This window comes from Lithobates pipiens, unplaced genomic scaffold (genome assembly GCF_037356315.1).
Source record: "Lithobates pipiens isolate NorthernLeopardFrog02 unplaced genomic scaffold, aLitPip1_a1.2 Scaffold_22, whole genome shotgun sequence".
Taxonomy (NCBI): Eukaryota; Metazoa; Chordata; class Amphibia; order Anura; family Ranidae; genus Lithobates; species Lithobates pipiens.
The window spans coordinates 261,054,410-261,075,242 of record NW_027507784.1 but is presented as its reverse complement, the minus strand read 5'-3'; the positions used below and the strand labels follow the sequence as shown (position 1 = coordinate 261,075,242).

The 20,833-nt window shown below is 43.5% G+C and overlaps 2 protein-coding genes across 2 annotated transcripts in view; one reads left to right on the top strand and one right to left on the bottom strand.

Moving 5' to 3' along the window:
- Nucleotides 1-2,808: 2,808 nt before the first annotated feature.
- The window catches only part of METTL9 (methyltransferase 9, His-X-His N1(pi)-histidine), an 89,008-nt gene continuing 70,983 nt past the window's right edge, over nucleotides 2,809-20,833 (bottom strand). Inside the window, exon 5 of the mRNA XM_077449007.1 lies at nucleotides 2,809-5,894. Within this exon, the coding sequence (XP_077305133.1) occupies nucleotides 5,692-5,894 (203 nt within the window). The 3' untranslated portion in view covers nucleotides 2,809-5,691. The remainder of the gene's footprint in view (nucleotides 5,895-20,833) is intronic.
- IGSF6 (immunoglobulin superfamily member 6) overlaps nucleotides 10,306-20,833 on the top strand; it is a 39,184-nt gene continuing 28,656 nt past the window's right edge. The window contains exon 1 of the mRNA XM_077449008.1: nucleotides 10,306-10,457. Within this exon, the coding sequence (XP_077305134.1) occupies nucleotides 10,394-10,457 (64 nt within the window). The 5' untranslated portion in view covers nucleotides 10,306-10,393. The remainder of the gene's footprint in view (nucleotides 10,458-20,833) is intronic.

Genomic DNA, 20,833 nt, shown 5'->3' with positions numbered 1-20,833 from the left:
AAGACAGAGGAGGGGTCACCAGCCTCATCGGGGCCCGAGTCTGTGCCAGAGCTCTACCCAGAGGACGGGGGGGGGGGCCACCTTATTGCATCCATCTTCCCATGCACCGCCTCCATCTAGCAATGAACGAGTTGAGGACCGCCATCAGGGTGTCCATGGGCACTGCGCAGTCTGCAGGTGACCTGGTTGCCATTGCCTGGACTTTGGGGGAAGAAACACTAGTTTCTGAGCCATGCTGACCCTATCCCGTCTGCCACCCGAAGGGGAATTAGGACAGTCCCACCCTCCCTGCTGCCGCTGACTGAGGGGCTCATTCCCACTGGACTCATCACCCTGGGGAGTTCTGCACTGTCCTCAAGTAGTGCCTGTAGTCCCTGAGTGCACCCAGGTGCAGAGGAAACCAAAAACTGAGTTGGTGATAACCGCTGGAACGATCGCTAAAACGATCAGAAAAAAAAATGCTCAGGCTTCCATAAATTGGCCGCTCAGCGTCCAGTACAGACAGGAAACACAGGGAAAAAAGGCTATGAGACCACATGAGCCTTGCTGCTGTCAGGGAACACTGAAATATGTTCAGGCTTCCAGAAAATGGCTGCCAGTGACTTGAATAGGAATCACAGAGAAAATGGCCGCTGAAGACCAGACAGTCAGCCTGCTCTGCCCACACCTAAAATGGCCGCCAAACATTGCCATGAGGTAGATGTATATAAAAAAAAAAAAATCTGCAAATCCAAAGCGCTGCACCATTCCCAGCAGACCCTTCCTCACAGGCACCTTCCAGGGGCATACCATACAGGTCCCAGGGCCGCCATTCAGCCAGCCCCCCCATGTCAGGTGAGAGCCCACAGAGAGCCCCTATATAGGCACACACACACTGCTCAGCAGCCACATGCAGCATTCCCCCCCCCCCCGAAGGGGGGAGGGAGGGAAGATAGGGACAGGGGAGAGAAGATAGGGAGGTGAGGGGGGCCCCCCAATCGACCTCCCAGGGAATGCCCAGCTATGTCAGAACAGGGAGAGCTGTACTTACCAGTCCTGAAGAGCTGGGAGACATTCCATTGTAGATCTACTCCTGATCAGTACAGGGTAGCTACTGGCCTCGGCATACTGTGACGCAGACATCAGTAGCCCAGTCATATGTATACCCCAGAGCATAAAAGCTCACCCACCACCTCTGGAGCTGAGGTATGCCGTGGCCTGCCGAGCCGTAGCTGCGACCTGCACACGCTCGATGGCCACACTGGGGAGACTACAAGGATAAGTGAACCAGCAGGGGTCCTAGGTCTTTCTCCTTCACTAGGCAAAATAAAACGGAGTTCTGCTAGCAGGCAGGAGGGTTGATACCTAAGGGACCGCCCCCATGGGACGGAACTGAGAGTTCTGAGTGTTGTATTACAACTTTGCCTAGTATTCTCCTAGAGGTAAGGTATACAACCCAATGGCTAAGAGAGGAGCTGTGTTGGTCGGTGATCAGGGTCTGAGGTGGACCCCCACGCCGTTTTTTTCAGCGTAGGGTGTTCCCCTTAAAATCCATACCAGGCCCTTCTCTCGGAGGGGGAACCCACGCCGTTTTTGTTTTTTAAATTTGGCGCGGAATTCCCCTTTAAGAGCTCATTCTCTGATTGGCCACAGCAAAAGTCGCCTGGCCTGGGGTGACTTAAAGTCGTGTCCAAGTTGCCTCCAAAAGTCGTGTTGAAAGTCGTGATGCCCCTGTGTGAACCGGCTCTTAGTCACGCTGTTCATATTCCATGCCTACTCTTAGCCCCCAACCTTTAGAGTGGAAGGGAGAAGATGAGGGGGGTAATATGGAAATGTGTTTTTTTTTTTTTAGGCACGCTTTCTAACAAAGAAACTGAGTTTATTTAAAAGAAAGAAGCAAGCCTAGATGGTCTCTTCTGCTACGCTTCTTCTTCATTTTCCTTTCACTTCTACAGAAATCTGCATACAGACAGCTGCTCTCAGGACAAAGGAAATTCCAGTCATTTGTAAGCATGTCTTGAACTTATTTTTTGAAACAAACAACTTTATCTCATATCTTTGATCTTATTTGAAGCTACATTTATTTTGTAATTGAACGTACAAATTTTGTAAGTATTTTTTTTACTTTTGTGTGGAAATAAATCACACTGTTTGATTCAAGAAATTTGTCTCACAATCATCTAAAAAATTAAGTATGTTTCAAAGTAAAATCCACATGAATGGCAGGACTCAAGGTTTCTCAGCAGAACACTGCATCACACTGCCCCATCGACTTGCCTTTTTCCCATTCTGCATTCTGGTGCCATCTCTTCCGCAGGTAAGCGACGCACATGCACCCAGCCATCCACATGAAAGAGAAAAAGAAAAAATGTGATTCATCAGACCAGGCCCCCTTCTTCCATTGGTCAGTGGTCCAGTTCTGATGTTCACGTGTCTATTGTAGGAGCTTTTGGTTGTGGACACAGGTCAGCATGGGCACCTGGTCTGTAGCTACACAACCCCACACAAAAACAAACTGCAATGCCCATTGTTTCTGCCTTTAACACACCAACTTCAGAGACAACATGTTTACTTGGTGCCTAATATAGCCTACCACCTCTCAGATGACATTGTAACAAGATAATGAATGTTATTCACTTAACCTGCAAGTGGTCATAAAGATAAAGCGGTTAGATACACATACCTCCATCTGAACTTCTTTTTTATAAAATGATACTTGGCTCCTATACAGTTTTGATGACATGTATATATACACACTTCCCTTAAAGTATGTGTTACAACATGATAAACAGAAAACATTAGCTGTTTTGCATTCTAATACCAAAAATGTATATTCCAGACTTAGGACTCTTTATTGTCATGGTTAAAAGACATGCTTTTCACTGGCAATCAAGCTTGATCACAACGAACAGTTTGACAATTCACAGTTGTTCTCATGTTAACCGTTTATTGCAATAGTTGATTTTGTTTTTCTTTAAAAAATAAAATAAAATAGCCAATGAACCTAAAATGCAACTTGGCTTAATCATGACAGCTATGGATACCATTTCCAGATAGTCATTTCAGCAAGTTATCAGAGCTAAAGAAGATATACAGAATATGAGATAAAACTGCTGACAAACCACTATCCTCATATTCTGTTGAGTAAACACTTAGGGACCCCTAGGGTAGCCTAGAATCGCTCAGCACATTCAGGAAAGGTATAAACAGATGTTGATGGAAATTATTATGAAATCCTGATTTTCAGAGTGCTAGATGTGCAGTGAATGTATGCAATGGTGCAGGGGTGAGCAGCAGGTTTGGGCATATCTTTTTTTTTTTTGTATATGCCATATCCAGGACAAAAATTACAAAAAAAACAGCTGAGGCTCATTGAATGCCACTAAGATATTTATTTCCCACCGAGGAATAGGAATCCCAGATGTGTAGCAATTCGTACCAAATTAGGCTTAATCTGAAGAAAATTGAACTGGGGTTTGTATTATAAATGTGAAAAGTGATCAGTTATTTGCTGCGTAAAGAGTAACTCCACTTTTGTTGAGGAAAAAAAAAAAAAAAAGACATTCCCCTCTGGATGATAGATGTACATTGCAATGATTTTAACAAAACTTTGTTGCAGATTCCTATCTTTTGTTATTCTGAAGAAATAGCTGTTTGATTGTGTCCATGTGCAAACTGAATGTGAATTGGAGTGATTTCATAACTATCAATCAGCTGATGCACTTGCAGGGTTCGAATGAGGAAAGCAGCACGATGTGCATCCCTTTAGACATGATTTTCTTGTGGGTGTACCTTACCAAAAATTACATCTTTATTGCAAGGAAGGCCCAAAATCAAATTGGTATCTCACTGCAGACGTCGGGGAATATCAGTAAGCCAATCACATAAGTGCGTGTGTGTGTGTGGTTCAGTACACCGTCTGTGCACAGACTGTCTCCAGGTTGCCAAATTGCATTGCAATTTACAGAAAATGACAACACTGCAGATTAAAAAAAAGGGTAATTTTTAATAGAATTCGATTAAAAATATGACTTTCGTAGCAATTGTATACGCCATCCTATTGGTTTGTCCCACAAAAGTGGAGTAATTCTTTAATAAATATGAGTCATAGGAAGACAGTGTAGCAAGACACTCCCTGTCCTAATATGGCTAATGTAGAACAAGAGATTATCTGCAGCCTCACAGAATATTAAAGGAAATAACATGTATAGGCTTTTTGCATTATCAAAACAACAAATAGATTTTAAAATCATGAACAGGATAAATAAAACCCAAATATACTCCTGAGTCTGTAGCCCCCATGCACAAGCGAATATATCTGTGTTTTAAGTGTAAAATAGGGATGTAGATATCAATTTATAATTGAGGGTCTCTATAAAAAGATAATGAATAAGTAGAACAGGATGAATAAATAAAGAAAAATATGTAAAAACATCACAACTATGATTTAGGGTTTTATCGAACAGTGCGTTAATATAATGGGTAAGATAGGAATATGAACTATATAAGAACCATGGTGGAAAAAGCAAGCCAACACATAAAAAGAAAACTGCACCAAGAGAAACTAAGACTGAACAGGCTGCATGTAATGTGATAGCATAGCAATCCTGCCCTGTGTCACTTAGGTCTTCCACAGCCTACCCCTGCAACTGCATTGCAATACATCATTGTGACTGAAAGGTTAGGTTTTTCCTGGTTTCACCACTAAATCCAAAACTTTATGGTTATAACTATAACAGGAAGAGAGAGTAGAACTTCTTGCCTAAAACAGTTGTTACCAGGACAGATTTGTTGTCCATGTAGCATTGGTCACCAGAGAGGGTGAATGTCCTCAGATGGGTATAAAACAGCAATAAAATACTTTGAAACAGTTATCCACTCTACCACAGGCAAAAAAATAATAATAATTTTGCCTAAATAAGAATGAAGCCAAGGTTTGAATACCTGTCCTGGATACTTGTTTCCTTTCAGTGATTCATAAGGTAGGGATAAGGATAACAGCCTGGAAACCTGCAAAGTCAGCAATTCCATATTTGTTACAGCATATTTCTATCCATGTCCTTTTTGAAAGGAAACCTGTGCTGAGAAAGATTCATTGCTGACCTCCTGAAAATGCCAGCTGCTTGGCTTTCATGCTGATTCAATGGCTTCAATCGTCTCCAAGTTACACACTGGTAAGTTTCTCTGGCCATGGCTTGAATGAGTCTGAAGGATGGCTTGGACTGTAGGCATTTAACTTGATGTACCAACACGTGAAAGCGATCGGTAGGTACACATTCTCTATGATGTTGGACAAGAGGGTGCCCCAGGGAGTCCATCACAAGTTAATGGTAGTAGCTCAGAGGTTATTCATTGTAATATTTTTGTAAGTCAGGTGGTGTTTTAGATTAGTAACCCTTTAACGAACGTTTTATGGCACATTTTTTCATCAGCACACAATATCCCAGTCACATAAAAATGTGTTCACATTTTGTTGAAAAGGTAGCACGGTTGATTTGGTTAAAAAAAGGTTTCCTGTCTGAAATTCTGTAAATACAGAAATACACACACACATACAACACTTATATATATGCATTACACGCATGGTTCTGTTGCACATACAGTAAAAAGCTGTCCTTGAATTATTTCTTGCTTTCCTACAAAAGTCGTTTTTTTTCAGCATTTTGGCTCAGTAGGAACATTGGGGGTCTTCTCATTCCCCAGCTGTTAAGTCTACACAGGCCGAAGAACAAAGACAGCATCATCCAAAACATAATAGTCATTATACATGTCTCCTTCACATAAATATGGAAGTCGGGTAAAGGTCTCCACAGCGAATCCAGCTTCCTCAAAGACATCAGCCAGGCTGTTCACTTGCTCTTCCCACATGGTCCCATTAACCTGCATGATCTCGGCTGGTTTCTCCCACTTTCCACCTGTCAGGAAACATGAGCATAATTGTTTTTTGTTTTAGGTATCTGCAATGTATGCTAGGAACTGTGTGCAAACTGAAAATCCACTTGAACTCTGGAAGATTTTTTTTTCACATATATTTAGCAAGTATGCATCATGGAATCAAAAAAATATTGAGGAAACAAAATGGCGTAGGAAACAGCACAAAACAAGATCACATCTGAAGGAACATTATACAATACAAAAGAGAAGATTCATATTCCACCCCCCCACCCCCGGGGAATAGATTGCTAAACAAGATTTTTCCTTGGAACATGCCCAGATCATTTTGGAACCGTATAACAGCGAGTAAGAAAAGGATAGAGAATCAGAAAGGAAGAGCAAGGTAGAAGAGAAAGAAAGAACGCGGGAGAGAAGGGTAGATAAAAGATGACCGGGGGGGGGGGGGGGGTAGAGGAAGGTTAGGGAAGAGTAGGGACAAGGGTAAGGTGGTCAGGTGGGGTTGGAGACCTACGGGAGATTTTACCCCCTTCATGACCAGAGCATTTTTTGCTATTCAAGCCAAAATGCATTCTGCTACATGTCTTTGGTAAAATAGAATCACAAGAAGTGTATATTTGGTTTGGGTGAAAGTAATAGCTTCTGGTATGGATACTGGAAATTTATTTTTAATATACTAGTAATGGCAGTGATCAGTGACTTATAGTGGGCCTGTGATAGTATGGTGGCCAATCTGACACTGGCTGGGGGGTACACCAACTGTCACTATATCAACAGTGACACTAACACAGTGATCTTAGCTAATACTATACACTGTCACTGTACTGACACTGGCTGGGAAGGGGCTACCATCTAAGGGTGATCAAGGGATTAAATGTGTGCCTAACAATGTTCATTGTGTGTTATGTGCTGCTGTTACCAAGCGATCTTGCTGCTAAAAGAACAGCAAGATTGCCTGGCGGTGTTCAGAGCTTTGTGTTGTTTACAACACAGAGTTCCTTTCCCTGAATGACAAGATGATCAGCAAGTGCCGACGATCAATCATTGGATGGCAGCTTGTACTGTAACAAATCACAGCATAGCCAGGCTGGCGGACGGGAGGACGCATGCACGCCCCTCTACCGGGAAATGCTGATCAGGTATCAGATAGATAAGCAGCAGTATATCTGTGTGGGGCAGTTGGCAAATGGAAATACAATCACAGCAGGCATGGTTTGTGTCTGTACACCAATTTCCCATTCGAACAAACTAAATTTGAAGCCATTCCCACCTAGGAAGATTGTGCCCTACTGGTCTTGACTCAGGTATAAATCTTTAGACAATTTTGTTATACATAAGTACAGCAAAATCTGTATGATCTATTCTTTCAACACCCATGCTGAACTTCAGGATTGTTCATAAAATTGTATAATAAATATGCTGCAAAAGAATATCTAAGTGGTAGTGTAATTTCATAAACCAGGAGGGCCACTTATGGAGGTGTACATTGGTAAAATTGGTTTAAAATACAACATTTTTAGCAGTTAGAAATATGTATAGGCACTTGATGGCCAATAACTTTAAATCAGTAAACATAATGCAGAAATATCTGTCATATTTAGAGCTTGTGTCAGTGCTAAATGCAGTTTTTTTTCAGCTTTAAAAAATTAGTTTGGACACTTTAGAGATTACTCAAATTCATTGACAGGTGCAATTAACCACCTAAGCTGTATAAATCTGCATCAAGCTTTTTTCTTTTGGATTTCCACTGACGTACATGAGAGAAGCCGTTCTGATGCAAACAAAAGACCATCTACAGAGTGCATTTTGTTCCAGGTATGTTATAATGTTAAGTTTTAGAAATTGCCCTAGAATCTGGATTCTGGATTTGTACTGGAAAGTACTGTATATAATGGACAGCCTCGGACTTCAGTTTAGACCTGGAATGCACTGTATCTAATTGGTTGCCTCAGACTCCAGGTTTGTACTGGATAGTACTGCTTTAATTGTTAGCCTTAGACTTTGGAGTTGCACTGGAAAGTACTGTTTTGTAGCTGCAGACTTTGGCCTTGTACTGGAAAGTACTGTACATAATTAGTAGCCTCAGACTAAAGGTTTGTACTGGAAAGCACTCTAAAACCAGTCGTTTCAGACTCCAGTTTTGTACTGGGAAGTACTGTATATAATTGGTAGCACTAGAGTCCCGATTTGTACTAAAAAGTACTGTATATAAATGAGCAGCCTTGGACTTTGGATTTGCACTGGAAATTACTGCATAAAACTGGTAGCGCCAGACTCTGCATTTGCACTGGAAAGCACTGTATCATTTGGTACATCTAGTCAACGTTTGGTAGGTTTGAGTAAAAAGTGCACAAAAAGACTTTGGATGAAGCAAAAATATTTTGGCAATGAAAAGGATTTTTCCTTCACATCATCATATAGGCGGGCCCCTAGACTGGCCTAGACTTCCTAAGTAAATTAGTTTTTTTGTAAGTTGACAGCATCCAGAAAACCAGACATAAACATCCCTTCAACCTCTTCTACCACAACAGGTCAGGTGACAGGGCAGCCCACCCTCTTATAACCAGCTGCAGCAGCAGCTTCCAGTGGAAGGAGCAGGAAGTGAGACTGGACCAGACCACAGCACCCAGGGTGTTCCAGCTGAGGGGAAAAAAAAAAAAAAAAACAACAGCCAGGGCTCTCGCCGCTGTGGGATGGTGTCACATCTGGCGGGTGTCAACTGACCATAGCAACGCCACTGTCCCCCCCCCCCCCCCATGTTTTGGCACCCTGGGCAGACCGCCTCCACCCACTCTCCCTTGGCATGCCCCTGCAAGGATCCGCCTCACATCCTGTCCTCGCTCCACCATAGAGGAGCCGAGCACTGATATTCTCATGCGGTGGCAACGGGGGGTGGAGGGGCGGTGTCTGGTCAGTATTCACTCTATAAGACGCAGGGACATTTCCCTGCGTCTGGTTTGGTGCGAAAAAAAGGGTAGGTTGTCTGTAGAAACCAAACAAAGTTTTTCCAAATGCAATGCCATAAAATTGCAGAAAAATCCCAATAGGGGACATGGTACCAGTAAAACCAGTGTGAACAATAGAGATTGCAATGGGCAGTCTCCCTACCATTGTCTAGTCTACCTCTGCCATATCCAAGCTTAGTGGAATGGACTTACTAGCTGGTTTATGGAACACATATTATTCTTGACAGTAATGCTGTACATATTGCTTTAATAGAATACTTATTTAGCACAATTGTTTATGCAGGCCATACAAGGTTCAAGTTTTGCCAATTCCTGCTTAATCCGCTACAATTTGAGCAGTGGGTAACCACAAAGCCACTACCTGGCTCAACAAATTTTAATCTGAAAATCTAAAATAAGACAAGTGGAAAATTCTGGCCCGAACGGTGACTGCAGGCAATCAGATATGGTCACTATTTGAGTATTCTGACTACTGCGGTAGTAGCGGCTGTCAGAATACTGTAGGGATGCAGGGCAGATTCCACCATCCATGATGGGCTGAAAAAGAGAAATCTAAAAACTGCATGAATAGCCTTAAACTACATTCTCACTAGCCTCCTGCATTTGGTTCATTTAAACACAGGAGAAACTATATGGGAAGTATAAAACTTTATGCCTAAACGTACTCTCATTTACACACGCTTAAACACAGTATCTTATCTGCCTCACGATGCAGGTAAATGCACAGCGTGAATTATACCATTTACAATCATTACATGCATTTATATGCATTTAGAAATGTCCTATATTTGAATATATACACACACACACACACACACACACACACACACACACACACACGCATCTCATTTCCAGAGTTAATGAGGTCTTAAGTTTTTTTTTATTTTTTTTTTTCAGTTAGGGGACACATGAGAAAAAATTGTATGTAGAAAGATCTCATCTTAAATGGATCTTAATGATCCTAAGGCTGCCCATACATTGATATATTTTTTTTTGTTCAAGCAGCAGGCTGAATTAAAAAAAATATATATATTAAAAAAAAAAAAAAAAAAAAAAAAAAAAAAGACAATGATCAGTGTTGCCGGTGGCACTGATCATTTGGGGAAAAAAAAATTTGACAAAAGGTGGCTACACACAAGTCAATCGAAAGATCAACATGTATTACAACCAGCATGTCCATACATGAACTGGCTGAATTTTGATCCATGAATGTCTAGCTTAAATTCCATTGTAGACCAATTCTTATTCTAGTAGCCAATTTAGATCTACAATAGGTGTGTGTCTTAGAAAATGTGTTCTAAACTAGAAAAAAATATTGTGCAGTTGTAGAAGTATATTTGCAACTGTTATATACCAAGTTTATACAACTATGCTATTAACATCTGGATCCTCAAATAGGTTTCTCAGAATAAAAGAGAAGTAGGACATAAAAAAAAAAATATATATTTTCTAAAGCGCAGCCAGGAAGTGTCCCAACACCAAGACATGGGTCTATCACGCTTGCTTTTACTTACTCACTTCCTCCTTCAACCCAGTAAAATCAAGTCATATGAGAAATGGACAAGCCAGGAATAAGTACGCTCCTTTTTATAAAGATCATCCTTCTATACTACCAATGTGGTAAGTACAGTAAATCACATATTCCTGCTTATTTATTTGTACTACAAAATGCAATAACTAATAGCAAAAAGTGCACTAACCCATGTTCCCATTTCATCACCTGACTACTAAAGTTGAAAGTGAGTATTCTATATATAGAAAGCACTATTCTTTGGAGCAGTTTTCCATTTAAACCGTCTTTTACATTTTAACAGAAAATTGCAAAATAATTATAATGGCATGCAAAAGCCATTTTTTCATCTTAATTTTGTAATGCAGGAACTAGTTGCATGTTATCTTTTGAGATATGAATAACATATTCCAAGACTGCTTTTACACTGCTTAATGTCAGTTTGTGCATCTTTTCCCCTATGACCTAAATTTTTGGACTTAGCAGGACTCATCCCAGAGCATGGAAAAGTAGTCTTCCATAAAATGAGAATGTGCAATGGCAGATTATTTTTAAAGCGTTCAAATTCAGATTTAGGCTGGGTTCACACTGCTGCGGGGGGAGATCCGGATGTGATTCGCACCGCAAATCACATCCAATCTACGTAGCGATGCGAGTACAGCCATACAGATAGTATGGCTGAATTCGCATCGCTCCTGCAGCAAACTCGCTTGGGACCCTTTTTTTGGTCCGCAACAGAATCGGATCGCATGGGGGTTCACACCATGCGATCCGATTCCTGTGCGAGTCGGCAGATGGCACTGCGATATGCGGACGGATCTGGGGGTGTCATTAACATATCATTGACACTCCCAGCCGTCCGCATAGGGCAGTGTGAACTGCCGGCGGGAGTAATGCGATGCGGGAAAACGCAGCGGATTCGCGGCATTCCCGCATCGCAGCGGTGTGAACCCGGCCTTAAGTGAGATAAGTTTACAGTCTAACCTCTGAGAATATTCAAGCTAAAAAGGTGAGCCTTTTGAACGGAAAGTCCAAATAGCCAAGTAGGAAAAAGGTTTGAGAGTAATTTTGTTGTGGCTCATAAGCTTTTTGGTAAGAGCTCGGTACCTGTCTGGTCAGTTTCTGCATTATATGCAGTGCCTTGCAAAAGTATTCACCCCCATTGGCATTTTTCGTGTTTGTTGCCTCACAACCTGGAACATGGATTGTTTGAGGATTTGCATCATTTAATTTACATAACATGCCCACTTCTTTGATATTTTTTTTTTTTTTTTATTGTGAAGCAAACAACAAATAGGACAAAACAACAGAAAAAGTCAATGTGCATAACTAATCACCCCCCTAAAGTCAATACTTTGTAGAGCCACCTTTTGCGGATATCACAGCTCAAAGTTGCCTTGGATAAGTCCCTATGAGTTGGCCACATCTTACCACTGGGATTTTTGCCCATTCCTCCTTGCAAAACTGCTCCAGCTCTTTCAAGTTGGATGGTTTGCGCTTGTGAACAGCAACCTTTAGGTCTGACCACAGATTTTTCTATTGGAATGAGGTCTGGGCTTTGTCTAGGCCATTCCAACACATTTACATGTTTCCCCTTAAACCACTCAAGTGTTGCTTTAGCAGTGTGTTTGGGGTCATTGTCCTGCTGGAAGGTGAACCTCCATCCTAGCCTCAAATCACACACAGAGTGGTACAGGTTTTGCTTGAGAATATCCCTGTATATAGCACCATCCATCTTTCTCTCAACTCTGACCAGTTTCCCATTCCCGACTGCTGAAAAACATCCCCACAGCATGATGCTGCCACCAACAAGTTTCACTGTGGGGATGGTGTTCTTTGGGTGATGTGTTGGGTTTGCACCAGACATAGTGCTTTCTTTGATGGCCAAAAAGTTTTAGTCTCATCAGACCAGAGCACCTTCCTCCATACATTTGGGAGTCTTCCACATGCCTTTTCGCAAACTCAAGACATGCCATTTTGTTTTTTGCTGAAAGCATGGGCTTTCTTCTGGCCACTCTGCCATAAAGCCCAACTCTATGGAGCGTGCGGCTTATTGTCCTCCTATGTACAAATGCTCCAGTCTCTGCTGTGGAACTCTGAAGCTCCTCCAGGGTTACCTTAGGTCTCTGTGCTGCTTCTCTGATTAATGCACCCCCCCCCCCCTTGCTTGGTCTGTGTTTTGGTGTGCGGCTGTCTCTTGACGAGTTTGCTGTTGTGCCATGTTCTTTCCATTTGGTTATGATAGATTTAGTTATGATAGATTTGATGGCGCGCCTAGGGATCAAAGATTTGGATATTTATTTTTTTATAACCCAACCCTCACTTGTACTTCTCAACAACATTGTCCCTTACTTGTTTGGAGAGTTCCTTAGTCTTCATGGCAATGCTTGGTTAGTGGTGCCTCTCGCTTCGGTGTTGCAGCCTAAGGGGGCCTTTCAAAAAGGTGTGTATATGTAATGACAGCTCATGTGACACTTAGATTACACACAGGTGGACATCATTTCACTATGTGACTTCTGAAGGTAAATGGTTGCACCAGAGCTTTTTATGGGCTTCATAACAAAAGGGGGTGAATACATACGCACATACCAATTATCAGTTTTTTATTTCTAAAAAATATTTTATGTATATATTTTTTCTAATTTTACTTCACCAACTTAGACTATTGTGTTCTGATCCATCACATATAATTCAGATAAAAAAAAAAACAAAAAAAAAAACAATGAACTAAAGACTGTAATGTAACAAAAAAGGTAAAAAGCTAAGGGGGTGAATACTTTTGCAAGGCACTGCATCCCTGGAAAACATGAACTCAAGCAAAACTTACCAAGCTGATACTACCTTATGTCAGGGGGGGAAACGTATAGTTTGACTGTGAGCTGCCAAAAATGATGTTGTTTCACACATGAAAAAATGTACAAACACATAAATTCTAATAAATTGACAAGAATCTTATCTTCCTATACATGTGTATCTGGCAAAAAGTCTGTGTCCTTTGCGCTCTGCATTTCATAGACAGTGTGCTTTATATGCTTTATATTTACCTATCAGAGTTCCCACTTTGTGAAAAAAGTACCAAGTCCTTCATGTGCTTATAATGTCCCTGGCAGCAGGGAACACCATAAGCCATTTGGCCAACATAACCCTGGTACAGGGCCCTATATGATCATCACTAGCAGTGTTCAAATATGCTTGACATGTTCCTAGCAAACAAGCACTATTTGGCCTAACATATACCAGCAGCAGGGGAGGGCTGGCAGCCTTAGGCCTGGGGGGCAAGTCCAGTCAAGTGGCCCATTGAACCACTGAATCAGCTCACCACCCATCTACACCACATTCCCTGTACAGAGAGAGAGGGAGACTGCTTCACACTGCCTCCACAGAGAGAGACCCCGCTTCACACTGCCTCCACAGAGAGAGACCCCGCTTCACACTGCCTCCACAGAGAGAGACCCCGCTTCACACTGCCTCCACAGACCTCGCTTCACACTGCCTGCACAGAGAGAGACCGCTTCACACTGCCTGCACAGACCTCGCTTCACACTGCCTGCACAGAGAGAGACCGCTTCACACTGCCTGCACAGAGAGAGACCGCTTCACACTGCCTGCACAGAGAGAGACCCCGCTTCACACTGCCTGCACAGAGAGAGACCCCGCTTCACACTGCCTGCACAGAGAGAGACCCCGCTTCACACTGCCTGCACAGAGAGAGACACCGCTTCACACTGCCTGCACAGAGAGAGACACCGCTTCACACTGCCTGCACAGAGAGAGACACCGCTTCACACTGCCTGCACAGAGAGAGACCCCGCTTCACACTGCCTGCACAGAGAGAGACCCCGCTTCACACTGCCTGCACAGAGAGAGACCCCGCTTCACACTGCCTGCACAGAGAGAGACCCCGCTTCACACTGCCTGCACAGAGAGAGACCCCGCTTCACACTGCCTGCACAGAGAGAGACCCCGCTTCACACTGCCTGCACAGAGAGAGACCCCGCTTCACACTGCCTCCACAGAGAGAGACCCCGCTTCACACTGCCTCCACAGAGAGAGACCCCGCTTCACACTGCCTCCACAGAGAGAGACCCCGCTTCACACTGCCTCCACAGAGAGAGACCCCGCTTCACACTGCCTCCACAGAGAGAGACCCCGCTTCACACTGCCACCACAGAGAGAGACCCCGCTTCACACTGCCACCACAGAGAGAGACACCGCTTCACACTGCCTGCACAGAGAGAGACCGCTTCACACTGCCTGCACAGAGAGAGACCGCTTCACACTGCCTGCACAGAGAGAGACCGCTTCACACTGCCTGCACAGAGAGAGACCGCTTCACACTGCCTGCACAGAGAGAGACCGCTTCACACTGCCTGCACAGAGAGAGACCGCTTCACACTGCCTGCACAGAGAGAGACCGCTTCACACTGCCTGCACAGAGAGAGACCGCTTCACACTGCCTCCACAGAGAGAGACCCCGCTTCACACTGCCTGCACAGAGAGAGACCGCTTCACACTGCCTGCACAGAGAGAGACCGCTTCACACTGCCTCCACAGAGAGAGACCCCGCTTCACACTGCCTCCACAGAGAGAGACCGCTTCACACTGCCTCCACAGAGAGACCCCGCTTCACACTGCCTCCACAGAGAGAGACCCCGCTTCACACTGCCTCCACAGAGAGAGACCCCGCTTCACACTGCCTCCACAGAGAGAGACCCCGCTTCACACTGCCTCCACAGAGAGAGACCCCGCTTCGCACTGCCTCCACAGAGAGACCGCGCTTCGCACTGCCTCCACAGAGAGAGACCCCGCTTCACACTGCCTCCACAGAGAGAGACCTCGCTTCACACTGCCTCCACAGAGAGAGACCTCGCTTCACACTGCCTGCACAGAGAGAGCAGTCACTTTCTGTGCAGGCACTGTGAAGCAGTCAGTCTCTGTACAGGCAGTGTGAAGTGGAGCAGTCTCTCAGAGAATGGAGCAGTCTCTCAGAAAGAGACTGCATGATTGCCCCCAGGGAGACTGAGAAAAAGAGCTGGCCCCTTCCCCACACCCAGTACACAGACCAATGAGACTGCAGGAAGATGAAGACTAAAGACCGTGCTGTCACTACACCACACTAAGCACTACCTGTGGAGTCCGGAGCTTCTCTGGTGAGTGAGCACCACACCACTGGGCAAGCCAAGCAAGCAGAGTAGCTGAGAGTCACAGTGAGCGCAGCAGGCTAAACACGCAAGTCCTGCTGTCTCCCCGGCATGAACACCAGATTCATCAGGGTGCAGGCTCCTCCTGTCTCAATTGCGGATAGTAAGAAATGGACATGCAGGCGCATGCCGGAGCACAGGCCAGATTAAGGGCATTATGGGCCTGGTGCTGCATTGGAGCAGGTTTAGGAGTGGCAGGGATATGAGGTAAGTAATGTCATATCCCAGCTCTTGTCCAGACTTGGTCACAGCCCCACAGGGCTGTAATGATAGGGAAGCCCAGAACTTGAATTACCAAGCTTCGGTAAGAGCCGTGTGTCGGTGTGTGCTCTGAGGTGAAAGTTTCCAAGCCATCAGAATACAGTGATCACTGCTGGCAGCTATAGCAGCCAGCACTGATCGCTAAAAAACATAAAGACACGCTGGTTGTACTGTCAGTTGATGGAGTCAAATTCTGTACAACCAGTCTGCACAGAGATAGATTGAAATATCTGCTGAACCGGCAGAATTTCAATCTGTCTATTGTGGCCTAAGTCCACCAGTCTCTGGGTTTAATAATATCCTCAAATTTTCTGAAAGGGGGGCTCCACTTAGGTGTAGAAATTCACTTTGAACTCCACCTTATTTCCAGAACTCTCTTTAGGGTCCTTTAACACTGAAGGCGCTGTACAGGCGTTTTAGTGCTAAAAAATAGCACCTGTAAAGCGCTTCTTATGCCACCCCAGGTTTCCCACTGGGGTGGTGCGCTTGAAGGACATTCTGAAAAGTCCAGCAAGCAGCATTATTGGGGCAGTTTGGGAGAGGTGCACAGCCTATTGAAATGAATGTAACACTGCCCTTTTTAACACTTTCTTTGGCCACTAGTGGGGGTTAAAAGTGCCCCCACTAAAACAATGATAAAGCGCCACTAAAACGAGCAGCGCTGTACCACTACCGCCCCAGTGTGAAAGTACGCTTTGGTATTAGATGTGCAAACAAAAAGGTGAGACCACATCTAATACCTACAGAGAGTAATGGAAATAAGGTGGAGTTCAAAGTGAACTGTGTCATTACCTGCAGGGATTGGCATTTAGGGGGGTTAAAGCAGGCAGGGATGAAATGTGATATCAACTATTCACTGCCTGTCAAATGCCTCTGAAAATGACCCGAGCATGGATCACTTTTCAGACGAGTGGCAGTGGCTGCTGCAAGTGAATACAAGCATTTAGGCTCACACTGGTGTGCTGCTGTTTGGCTGCAGTGCGGGTGTACTGGCGGGTGTCACACCCACTCAGACTTTTTAGGTTACTCATTGTTGCTGCATGTTCTGAAAGTGCACCAAACATGCAGCATGCAGGACGTTTTGTGCACTTTCAGAACATGCAGTAAAAATGTGCATCCTCTATGTCCCAGGGGCAACATGCAGGATGACTGCCAGTACACCAGCACTGCAGCCAAACTGCAGCATGTCAGTGAGAGCCCTCATCATACCACCTAGCCCTAGGAGAGCAAGGTACTGGCACAGGCTGCTAGAAAAAAAAACTCTTTGGCTGCAAGGAGGAGCAGCTCACTTACTTGGATGGTCCCAGCCTCCCAGGAGCCTCACTGGATTCCAGCCAACTGCTCAGATTGAGCAGAGAGCAGGTCCAGCCTCTGCCAGCCAATGGTGTGGAGTAGGGAGGGGCTGGGCGGGGCTGTGCTGTGTAACACAGACCGTCAGCCCTGACATGAAGACATCGCTGGCTCACAGTACTGGACTCGGCCAGCTCAAGAACTGTGCATGTTGCGGTTTTGAGCTGACGACACAGCAGCCTTTGCCACTGCATATCAGAGCAGCCTAGGGGGCAATTGCATCTCTGCTCCCTGGCCCAGCCCTCCCCTGACCAGCAGAGTGCTCCATATGCTCAAAATGTCTCATATGCTTAGTGTGTTTGGAAAAGTTGCCACGTTTTCATTAGGTCCCTTGGTAGATTTACCTTTGGCATAATAATTCATGTGGTTCATGTGTATTCTTTTTGTTTAATAGGACTCTAGCTCAGGTGAGGTCTGCTATGAGTATGCTCCATGAGCTTCTTGTTCACTACTGCACATGCACCACTACCCTAGAAAGCAGTGCACCAGAGCCATATTGACAGCTGCAGATGTATGAACAGTGGCCAAGCAGAACAGGTGGATGTAGGTGTAACAGTGTATGTGTGGCAAGTATCTGTTCAGGATCTGAGCAGAATGTGATGCATACTGTGTGTGGACAGACCCTGAGAAAACCCTGTCCTATAGTTGAGAGTTGACCCTGAGAAAACTAAGTCCTACAGTTGACAAATCACTTTCTTGAGCAAAGTATTTAAATGTGTCAGCAACACTTCTGAGAGATGTGGCATCTTTTTGCTGAGCCTTTTGCTAGTAACTTAAAAGCTCATCCCTCTGGGAGAACACAAAGTCAGGGACAGTCACACATGTTCAGAATAGAAATTATAAATTAAAGAAGCCTTTTTTTTTTTTTTTTTTAGAACACTCACACTAGTGTTGACCTATGGTTTTAAGAAAGCCTACGAGGCATTTATGTTGCAGAGATGTGATAAAGTGGTCAAAAAGGTTCAGTTGACAAAATTGTCGAAGAATGCCTTCTTTTATATGGCCCTTATATTGCTTATTGGCAGAATATGTGGGCAGATGAGAAAATTGTACAGCAGGTGTTAGGGAAGGAGCCTAAAAATAACCACCGTAAAATCATCTTGGGAGTTTATGAAAATCTCTCCATAAACTTGATAGAACGGTCCTTAAACTATATGTACACAGCCGTGACTCATGATGTGCCATTAAATTTAGGCTTTGGCCTGATAATATAGAGTGGATGTGCACAAAAAAAGGTTTTAAAAAGGTGTCATCAATGTGTCACAGAGCAAATAAATACATTGCTTGTATTTTACCCAGTCATTTTTCTAGTGCAGTTATGAAAATAAAAAAGGAACATCTGATTCATTGCTCAACACTTTTTAAATAAAAGTTTAGCAACTGTAAACTCATTATGCTCAAGCTTTATTTATTTCCCTGTATGGTGTTTGTCCGTGAATCTAAAACGTTAATGAGCTAGGAATAGAGATTTCCGCTTGCATAACTTTAGCGTAGCAACTACCAAATTACAGCATATTAGCCAATTATGTATCACTTAGATCACTCAGATCGAACCCCACGCATCGGTCCACGTCTCCCCCTCCGACATGTTGTCCTGGAGTGACTTCCGGGTATCGCGGCTCCAGCGCTGTGATTAGCCAGAGCCTCGATGATGTTACTCCACGCATGCACGTGGGAATTGCACAGTACAACTGAAGCAATGGCATATAGCGCCATTGCTTCAGTTGTCTTAAGTGTGCATGTGCCACATGACGTTGGCACATGCAAATACAGGGATTCACTATTTTAATTCCTATGCTGCTGGCATTAGTAAACAGATAGGAAAGTTTATCATATTTACTTGCTTTAAACTTTTTTTTCCCAGTTACTGCCTGGTGCCTAGGCAAATTATGTCATACATAACAAAAAGCAAGATTCTCCCAATGGCTTATACGCAGCTTACAAGTAACAAATACTTGTTTTATAAAAAAAAAAAAAATTGTGTTTTCCAACATGATTGTTTTTCAAAGTGATTTATCAGCAAAATAAAGCATGGATACATGGATGGATAGGGAGTTTTCTTTGAGTTTGTGGTGCTCAGATACAATGTAGTTCCTCTAACTTGGCAGCATGACAAGCATGACTTTTGCTGAACTGTTTTTCACTTATAAAAGACAAAAGCTATGGATGTGTGCAATAATTAGCAAAAAAAGGAAGAATTCTGTGAGAGACAATATGTACTTCTGCTTTACTAGAAGAACAGCTTTCCTAGAATATAACTGCATCTAGGAGAAAGGAAATTCTGCAATCGTATCACCTTTCATGGTGCGTATTACACTTCAGCTCACTGTAACTGGGCCCGATTGTTCTGCCTTCTCTTCTTTGTTCCCGGAGTAGAAGCGCAGGATTTCCAAACACAGCTTAGCTAAAATTTACCTTCCCTGGCTGTTATAACTACATTGAAATAACTGTGCAATTAGAACATGATAATAAGCAAGTTGGCAAATTAAAGAGGAAGTAAACCCTGATGAGTTTACTTCCTCTTTCATTCTCTGCAAAGATAAAGCATAATGGACTACTATGCATCGCGGTGCCTGTCTTTCGGCAAATTATATATTTCTTGGACCTACAGGTAAGCCTTAATCTAGGCTTACCTGTAGGTCAAAGTGTGTTGTAAGGGTTTACAACCACTTTAAGGTGTACATTATGATGATCGAGAGAAGATGTATAAAAAGAAGGATGTTATCCTGTCTGAAGCACGATGGCCAATTCACTTATCTGAGCAATGCAGTAAGTTATGTATTATATAACTGGCATCCATCAGCCAACATGAATCCACATTTGTTACTGCCAGGATGTGACTCTGCAAATGTATACTTCCATAGATTATGTAATAGGTGTGAGAATTCTCTGGACAAAACATGTGGAACTGTATAGGCCAAACACTACACCCATAGATACAGTGGAGATCGAAAGTTTGGGCACCCCAGGTAAAAAGGTGTATTAATGTGCATAACAAAGCCAAAGAAAGATAGCAAAATCTCCAAATGGCATCAAATTACAGATTAGACATTCTTATAATATGTCAAAAAAAGTTAGATTTTATTTCCATCATTTACACTTTCAAAATTACAGAAAACAAAAAAATGCCATCTGCAAAAGTTTGGGAACCCTGCAGAGTTAATATCTTGTACTGCCCCCTTTGGCAAGTATCACAGCTTGTAAACGCTTTTTGTAGCCAGCCAAGAGTCTTTCAATTCTTGTTTGAGGTATCTTTGCCCATTCTTCCTTACTAAAGTGTTCCAATTATTTGAGATTTCTGGGCTGTCTGTCACACACTGCTCTTTTAAGGTCTATCCATAGATTTTCAATAATGTTGAGGTCAGGAGATTGTGAAGGCCATGGCAAAACCTTCAGTTTACACCTCTTGATGCAATCCCCTGTGGATTTTGAGGTGTGTTTAGGATCATTATCCATTTGTAGAAGCCATCCTCTCTTTAACTTCAGCTTTTTCACAGATGGCATCAAGTTACCATCCAAAATTTGCTGAAATTTTATTGAATCCATTTTTCCTTCTATTCGCAAAATGTTCCCTGTGCCACTGGCTGCAATACAACCCCAACGCATGATTTATCCACCCCCATGCTTAACAGTTGGACAGAGATTCTTTTCAATAAATTCTCTGCCCTTTCTTC